The sequence below is a fragment of the Saccoglossus kowalevskii genome, chromosome 17 (genome assembly GCF_978046115.1).
Source record: "Saccoglossus kowalevskii chromosome 17, keSacKowa6.1, whole genome shotgun sequence".
In the NCBI taxonomy this organism is placed as follows: Eukaryota; Metazoa; Hemichordata; class Enteropneusta; family Harrimaniidae; genus Saccoglossus; species Saccoglossus kowalevskii.
In genome coordinates this window covers 27,012,246-27,022,110 of record NC_140657.1, presented here as the reverse complement: position 1 = coordinate 27,022,110, position 9,865 = coordinate 27,012,246, and the positions used below count along the sequence as shown (strand labels likewise).

The 9,865-nt window shown below is 37.2% G+C and overlaps 1 protein-coding gene across 1 annotated transcript; it reads left to right on the top strand.

Moving 5' to 3' along the window:
• Positions 1-349: 349 nt before the first annotated feature.
• On the top strand, positions 350-1,375 carry LOC146732797 (uncharacterized). The gene has a single exon (XM_085491966.1). It carries the CDS (start codon positions 350-352, stop codon positions 1,373-1,375), a length of 1,026 nt encoding a protein of 341 aa, XP_085348092.1.
• The last annotated feature ends 8,490 nt before the right edge of the window (positions 1,376-9,865 follow it).

Here is a 9,865-nt window from a genome sequence, read left to right as displayed (position 1 = left end):
GCACTGTGTATAGCAGAATGGCATTACGCATAGTCGAATGTTGGGTTGTGGAATGGAATGAAATGATTCATGTAGAATGGCACTGTGTATAGCAGAATGGCATTACGAATGTTGGGTTGTGAAATGGAATGATTCATGTAGAATGGCACTGTATATAGCAGAATGGCATTACGAATAGTCGAATGTTGGGTTGTATAATGGAATGATTAATGTAAAATGGCACTGTGTATAGCAGAATGGCATTACGAATAGTCGAATGTCGAGTTGTGGAATGGAATGATGTCTTGTAAAATGCCATCATTAATTTTGGCATGGATTCAACGCCATAGATGTGTCAAGGGGAATGACAATGGACAAACTTCTTCAAAATAAGAGATGGATTCATGGCCCAGAGTTCTTATGGAAGTCAGAATCAGAATGGCCTAAGAATGCAGATATATCTGGAGGCATTCCAGATAATGATCCAGAAATTAAAGGCGACGTTAATGTTATGACCACTGAAGAATCAACTACAGTGATAGATAGGCTCCTTTCACATACTTCTGAATGGAAGAAGTTGAAGAATATGACTGGTTGGATCATACACGGTGTTCAAAATCTAAAGCATTGGGTTTCACAGCGCAGGGAATACAGAGAAAACCTGAACAAATCAGAACCAAATTCCATAAAACTGGAGTTGCTCGTTGAAGAAGAAATGAAGAGCATGAAGTACAAGGCTATGATGAAAGCCAAAGATGATGTCAAAGTGAGTTTTCTGACCCCTGAGACATTACATTTAGCAGAAACATCAATTATAAAATATGAACAACAGAAACATTTTCCCCAAGAAATCAGCACTCTTCAAAAGGGTCAACCAGTCAGAAAATCCAGTAGGATTTCTAAGTTGGACCCAGTTATGAAGGATGGTCTTCTTCGAGTGGGTGGTCGCTTGGGCCGGGCTATGTTGCCATATGATATGAAGCACCTCATTCTATTACCAAAGGAGTCACCATTGGCGAGCATGATCATTCAAGATATACATAGAGCCATTGGACATTTGGGAAGAAATTCAGTATTAGCTGCATTGCGACAGAAATTTTGGATTCTTCATGCCAACTCAGCAGTCAGGCAGATACTTTCCCATTGTGTAATCTGTCGACGTTATCGTGCAGAAATTGGGGAACAGATGATGGCAGACCTGCCAAAGGATAGACTAACTACAGGTGATCCACCCTTTACAAACAGTGGAGTAGATTATTTTGGGCCAATAGAGGTTAAGAGAGGCAGAACCACAGTTAAACGATATGGTGTTGTATTCACCTGTATGAATATCAGGGCTATCCATCTAGAATTAGCCCATTCACTGGATACTGATTCATGCATAAATGCAATCTGAAGATTTGTTGCTAGAAGAGGACAGATCAGGCTCCTTCGATCAGATAATGGTACCAACTTTGTGGGAGCTGAAAGGGAGCTGCGTGAGGCAGTCAATAATTGGAATCAAGCCAAAATCGGTGAAGTACTCGGCCAAAGGAACATAACTTGGCAAGTCAATCCCCCATCAGGGTCCCATTTTGGTGGCATATGGGAGCGCCAAATCCGCACCATTAGAAAGATCCTATATTCACTGCTCAGAGAACAGATGATACACCTGAATGACAAGTCACTGCAAACATTATTTTGCGAAGTTGAATCTATTGTGAACTGTCGTCCAATCAGCAAGGTTTTGGAAGATCCTAACGACCTGGGAGCCCTAACTCCCAACCATCTATTGCTACTACAGGCTAATCAATTACCTTCACCAGGAATATTCAACAAAAGTGACTGCTATGTCCAACATCGATGGAGACAGGTTCAGTATTTGGCAGATGTCTTTTGGAAGAGATGGACAAGGGAATATTTACTGCTACTACAAGAACGCCAGAAGTGGACAACGCCCCAAAGATCTCCAAGTAGGGGATATTGTTTTAGTTGTTGATAACAATGCACCCAGAAATTCATGGCCTATGGGTAGAGTTAGTGAAGTCCTGCAAGACTACAAAGGACTTGCTAGAGTAAAGACAAGGATGAAATCGCTTCTCCGACCTGTAGATAAGCTTTGCATGATCTTAGAGGCTGATCAATGATTCAATGACATATTTATCTTAATACCATTATGAAAGTGAATGCTGAGGATTCACTTGCAGGTGATGTACTGGAACCTCTCCCTGCTAGACAAGTATTTGGCTTTATATAAATATTTGTAAATGTTTTGTATCTTACTCAACATTTAGAGGGCCGGAATGTTGCCGCCAAATACAGTGTTATGGCACTCTATTAATGTAGTATAGCGCCACCTAGCGATGAAGTGTATTTTCGGTTTGTTTTTAGATAGATTAGTCAGGGCACCATATTATTTCATGGAGAGAACTGTACGAGTTTGTTTCTCGGTAATATACCATGCTAATATTGGATGATTTATTGCTATAATGCACCGATGAAACTACATATTTAGTCACTAGAAGAAGTGTTAACGCCTGGGGGCGCCTATTAGTTCGGTAAGAAACTGAAATTCTGTTTTTCGTGAATTTGTGGATGCCGCACATGTGAGTAACTATAAATAGCGGTGATTTGACATGTTTACCGTGGATAATCTGAAACATTCTAAAGACAAATGACCATACGTTATCTCGCTATTTTAGAAATTATATCATTGTAATATTACGAGTTTGAGATGATTACTTGCCTGTTGTGATTTTAGTCCTTTATTTAGATATATCGTTGTTCCATTGAGAGTTTGTATTTTGATACATTTCTGTGTACGTGTTAGATAGCGCCTTTACTTATGATGAGGTGTTGTACTGTATTTTTTGATACAGTGTTATACTGTTATTGTCCTTGCATTAGTCTCTGCTTCAGTTTGGGTTTCCCACTTAATTATTTGTACTCTGTGGGCCCTTGTATTGTAAACCATTTCGATTTGTGTCAGGGACATGCTTGGCGTATATAGTGCATATAGTATATTTGTGCATTACATGATTTACTTTGAACATTTTTGAAATGTAATTTACTTCTTTATTTGTTCCAGTTAATCAATAAGTTCATCAGTCGACAGTTTATGACTACATGAGTGAGTTAACTTGATGAGTTATATGGGACAAGTTGGCGCCGAGCTACTATGTGAATCTTTAGGAGGTTGGCTTGCCACCATAGACACCGAATCAACGTTCCAACAAATAATACAAACCATTAACGATACTGGTATGAATACACATGCATGTCATAACTGGGGATTCTGGATTGGCCTTTATGATCCAACACCTACAGGTACGGGACACACTGGTGACAGCTTAGTATGGGTACACAATATGTGTGAAGGTTATCAGAAATGGGCAAGTAATCAACCTGACGATGCGACCAGCAATAATCCTGTAGGAAATATTTGCGTCCAGTTATGGTAAGACACACATTCTTATTACTGACTTAAAACAAGATATCATGTGTGTATTGTATGAAGAGTGAAATATGCAATGGTTGCAATGAAGTATTGTAAATATCACGTATTATTAACTGAAGCCCCCTCCACACAATAAACCACATTTAATGACTGGGAAAGTTTTGGATGTAGTGACGTTTATAAGTTGTGTTAAAACTTTACTAATTGCTTACTTTCTACTAAATCGTCTACATCAGTGATGTTTGGGCTGAAGGCAGTGGCTGTGAAGTTACATTGCCCCAGGTGCTCCAATAACAATTTAGCATCCCTACCATGCGTAACATTAAATATCAACACTTTCTCAACACGTTTCCTGTAACGAAACATTGTATCATGCAGTGTATCAGCATTTTCAGCGTGAAAACGTAAGCATCTAACTAGCAATTACCATATACTGTTCTAAATAATGACCATAATAGGAAAACATTTCTCAATTATATACTCGTATGGATTGATAAATACTTTACTAGGCAATTCACTAAGGATTTTCATTTTTATTACATTGCACTTTTGAGTGATAAAGGTCATCTCCTTCAATATAGTACTATATATAATATTTTTGTTTTGTATACTATTGTGCAGAAGTATTTGGTAAAAAGGCGTGGTAAATTGTATTGTCTGTTCGTGGATTTTTCTAAAGCATTCGACAGGATAAACCATTCACTATTATTATATAACATAGATACCAATTATTAACAATTGGTATCCATGGTAACATGTTTTGTATCTTGCGTTCTATGTACAGTAATGTTAAGTCCTGGGTTAAATATTTTATTAGGTTAACTCAGGACATTTGGGGATTCATCTAACACAGGACATTTATAATATGTTACTTTTACTTTATGCAGATGATGTAGTCATTTTTCGTGACTCAATTTCAAATCTGCAGAATTTGTTTAATATTTTATCGCAATTTTTTAGCAAGTGGTGCATGAAAGTTAATATTTAGAAAAAACTAAAGTTATGGTTTTTCGCAAGGGTGGTCACGCTTCAAGAAACTAGAAGTGGTACCTTGAGGGAAGCGAGTTAGAAGTTGTTTCCTATTATATGTATTTAGGTCTCGTGCATTCTTCCAGAAACATTTGGTCTAAAGCAGTTTCTACTTTAGCGGGCCAGGCTGGGAAAACGCTCAGGATTCTCTCATCGGTATCTAATAAACTTAATGGGCTTCATTTTGACATCCATTTAAAATTATTTGATTCAATTATGTCTCCTATTCTGTGTTACGGACCTGAAATATGGGGATTTCAATACTACGACCAAATTGAAAAAGTACATAGGAAATGGTGCAGGAGGCTTCTTGGGCTCCCTCAAGGTACCGCCAAAGATGCTATAGTTGGAGAATGTGGGCGACTTCCAATCTTTGTTTCCACGCTTAAACGTTGTATTAAGTTTTGGCTTAGACTCTAAGAACTCCCCCTTACGAGAATTTCCAGGCATGCCTATTTAATGTTGCGTAATCTCAATGACCTAGGTAGAAATAACTGGGCGACGTATTCATATGGCTTTGGGTATGTCTGGCTAGCTCAAGAAGTTGATAGCAAGGACGTTTTTCTTTCTGAATTTGTACTGCGAGTCTCTGACACACAGAAACAGCTTTGAAAAGCAAATGCGTCCTTGAAACCTGAATTACGTAATTGCATTGAGTTCAAGAGTGCCTTACAACTGGAGAAATATTTATCTTTAAATTGTAATCTGAAACTCGTCCGCATTTTTGCATGTTTTTGTTGTGGGGTTTTACCACTTAGAATTGAAAAGGTCAGTGCGAAAATTTGCCTTCAACGGAAAGAGTCTGTAAAGTATTTCGTGCTAGTTTTGTTGAGGATGAATATTATTTTCTGTTGATTTGTCCAGCATATAACACATTAAGACGAGGGTCAATCCCCCAACAATATTCAATATTCACAAAATTTCGAAGGCTTGTTCAATCAATAAACGGTGATTTATTCTACAAAATATTTGTATGTTTGTGTTCAAAGCATTTGAAGCCAGGAAACAATTGTTAACAAATTAAGTATTATTTGATTCCGTGTCATCTAAAAACGAGAATAGTTTAGTTATCTCGCAATAAACCGCTAATGTGTTTTTGCATACAACTGATCTGCTTGGTTCTGTTCCGGTATAGTCTTCCAGAATCCTACCCCTTGTAGTTAACTGCTACATACAACATTTACTCCCTAACATACCTGCTACATTTTAAGCATTGTTTTGAAATGTTTGTATATGTGCCGGTGGCCTAGCAAAGCAATAACAAATATTTATTATAATATCAGTATATAAAATTGTATATAAAAAGTAGTTCATATGAAGCATCATTTGTCAACGTTATAATGAAATTCGAAATATGTTGTATAAAAACCTTGATGGGAAATTATTTAATGATCCAATACTGACATTTAATAACATAATAAATGCATTGAAGAAAATTACGTTATTATGACGTAATTATAATATGTTTTGATGTCATATTTTTCCAGATCGTTTTTTCATGACGTATCAAAAATACGTTGCATAATTATAGTTGTAAACATCATAATGACGTTTTAAAAAAACGTATTTTCACCATAACAAAAACTAACGGTATAATTACGCAATTAATTACATCATAAGAACGTTTAATTTGATAACGCTATTATTACGTTTTCAATCAGTAGCTGTGTAGTATTATATCCAAGCAAAACAATGTGAGTAAGCTCTTGATTCAGGTAAGAATAATTGTCCGCAGCAATGGTGTTTGCCTCCATTGTGCATGTATCTCTTTGCTTTTTTGAGCTATCAATCAAGGCATACCTAATAAAATCACTTTTGCCATTCAAAACGGACATAATACATACACAATAATACATTGACGTTATATTGATTTATCTATGTCTACTTTCTTAGTAATTAAGTATTGTTTAGCAGCACTTCGAGATATCTGTCTCCTACTAAGAAATATAACGCTTTCTTGGCCTCATTTAAGGCAAGATTAATTTGTTGTTTGGATGTTTCACTATTTCATTGAATTAATTTTGAAGTAGCATAAATATATGTTTTTATAATTATTGTCAGCATTTGTCGATGATTCTTTTCTACATTCATATTTCAGAAACAAACAGGTAAACCATTGACATTCAAGAAGTGAAGAACATCACTTGGTTTCACTATTACTTTTATATTATTTTATTTCCAAGCACCTTGGAATCTCTAGGCCTTGTTTATACAGGAAAATGATGAAGCATAATGTTGAGTTCTCTGAGCGATATGAGGAGTTGACAAATGATGAGTTGGATAAATTAATTATGGAGATAAAACAAGAACACCCAAATACAGGTGAGAAATATTTAATTGGGCATCTCAAATCAATGTTGATGAAGATGGAATCAAAGCAAGGAAATGTCCCACATTACATCAAGAGTGTACTCTGTGACATGCCCAAATTATCTTTGGCATATTGATGGTAACCACAAACTAATTCGATGAAGATCGGTGACACATGCAGCGATAGATGCTTTTTCACGTGTAATTACAAACATACAGTGTAGTGACAATAACAGATCAGATTTTCTGGATGGTGTTTCAAAGTATTAGATCAGATTGTGGTGTTTGGGATGTAATGTCGTAAATATGTCGTGGTGTAGAGTCTCACCCTGTTGTGGGAAGTTCAGTGCACAATGAACGCCTCAACAAAGAGATAAACACTCACATTGTGGACACCTTCAAACCAATCTTTTGCGCTATTGAAAATAATGGATGGCTGGGTCCAACAAACGACAATGAAACTTTTATTTGCATTAATACTTATCTATACGAAACATTAAAATTAAGTTATGTCCTAGAATCTGTATTTCAATAAACTAATCTTATAGCATTCAACCGATTTGTTCTGGACTCTGTATATGCGTTTGTAGGTCAGCTGAGCTATATCAACCTTAAAATGATCACTTGTTTCTAAATCTAAGCAAAGACACCTGAGAACAATAATACAAATTTGGTCATGTGGCTTATTGCTTATTGGTTTATTTCTGCAAATCCATACGTCTCTAACTTTATGCTCCTTGTAAACTGATCACACCTTTTATTCACATGGTAAGTCTAATTGCTACAGATAACTGTATTGCCTTAGCTACTTAACTGTAGCATATTTTGTAAACTGTTGTTGCAAATCACACTTAGCACTCTGGCCGGGAGTGAGCAGCTTTAGTAGCAGCGCAACATCAACAACAAAATAATGTTTCCAAGTACAATACAATAAAACATGCACACAAAGTCTATAAAGCACAATGGTAACTTTAATGAACAAACAATACAAGTAATGATGTGAATTGGTAATTATATTATACCAGTGTATCACTGCCAGCAATGCACCATTGTGATTGGTTTGGAGACTGTTTTAATTTATGCAAGCCATGGTTAAATAGAGCATAATGCACAGTTATGGTGTTCCAAATAAGGCCCCAGAATATGAATACAAGTTCAATTCGTAAACAAATAAAGGAAGGGGCATTTACATTTCAGAGAAATTTTGGGGTAATATTGATAGCATGATTTGAAGATATTATATACATATTTTATTTTTGCAGTGGTTAAATAAAAAAAAAATGTACAACCTAACATTTTTGCAGGCTATTCTTTGTATTCTTTGCGACATGTTTTCGTTGTCTGCAACATAGACATGGCCGAGTATCGTGTTCGGGAGCTGGAAACACAGGCTAAAATGTATTTCTCCAAATTGCAAAATGCGTTGTTTCAGGGGCCCCATGTAAATGTAACATACGCTGACATAGTCTGGTATTCGTGAAAATAAAATCTATGAATCTATGATGAAAGAGATTCCGATAGCAGCAAATTTGGTGACATTTCATACACATCAACTGCACTGTGTTCGGCAGGAGTTGAAACCAGACACATTTATGTATTTCCCGGCACATAAAAACTAAGCTAGTGTTCGGTCCTACAATAACAAAGTCACCAATAATCAGAGTCAAGGAATATCCAGTATCCTGTCTCGCAGTTTTTGGTATAAAAACAAATCCTCTGATAGAGAAGTGACCGTAGCGATCGAAGCGGGTGTTTCCGACAACGTCACCCGTACCCCAGAAACCCCGGCACAGTAGCGTCTGGACCAACTCCCACAGAATCTGGCACCGCTTCTATTTCTAATACCCACAATCAAAGTACACATGCAGCATCTGCTTTGTTCCATAACTGCACCTTTAGTGGACCAATTAATGTCAACATAACAAACACAAAATAGAAAATTCGACAACAATATTAGGTCCACAGCACATGTTTTCAAAAATGGCGCACAGTTTATTCAATTTCTAGTTATTTGCTAGTTTCTTGCGTCGTAGAAATAAACTTCCTTTGATTGTGATGATATCTAAACTTGATGTTCTGTGCGTTTCTGTGTACTGAGCGCGAGTGTGTGATAAGAGATTAAATCCTAGTTCCAGGGCCCATTTCATCTGATCACCGTGTCGACCAGCCGATGCTCATTACACGTCGTTCGAAAACAACTCTTTCTTATTTTGTAAAAAGGCCGAGAGTGTCGAAAATGCTACAGAAATGAAGTTGGTATAATATAATAGCAATAAACCACCGCCGGAGTCGGGGAAACCACTCGATATTGCACAATTCACTCCATATATGCACTCGCTACTGCTCGTGCATATGTCATGAATTAGTTTTCGTGTATCTTTTGACTGACTTATTTAGCTGATTCATGATTGCTAGTGAATGGCTGTGTTATGTCTGTCATCGTTTAGGCTCATGCGAGGTCCTGGACGGAACTTGACTCAGTGATTTGGAACTAATTACGATATAACCGTCGCTATCCGGACTACTATTTCTGACAGTTGGGTATTCGCAGTTAGTAATATAGTGAACGATTAATCAAAAGATAGGACGTGTAGGTTACGCCCTAGAGTCTTTTAACTGCTTTGTAATTGGTTAAGGTTTTTGAAAGTGAATAAATAGAGTTTGAGTTGGTTTTGGCGAGTACACCAGGAGAGACGCAGTCTTGAGTCTAGTCTTGGGCCAGCCTTGCAATAGTCTTGGGGACTTTTCCCCAGGGCGCTGTGTCTTATAGAGTACTCGACTGACCGACTAAAGACGAGAGTTGATACGTATTTCGTTGTGTGCGTCTATTTGACTGTAAAGTTTAAGTGACGTTCCCGATTCCGTACCTTAAGCAGACGTGATATAGAGACTAGACGAGATTCCCCCCTGGTACGGGTGGAGAACCCCAGAGGAGAAGAATTCCCCCCATGCGGCGGTGGTTTATTGCAGGGCTCGAAATTAACTTTTAAATCTGGTGTCCACCACCCCTATTTTTTGGTGGTCCAAACCAGGATGTATGTGGTCCAGTATAAAATTAATAAAATGAGTCAATACTTTGGGGTATGTCATTTATTAAGTAAAAATGTAATG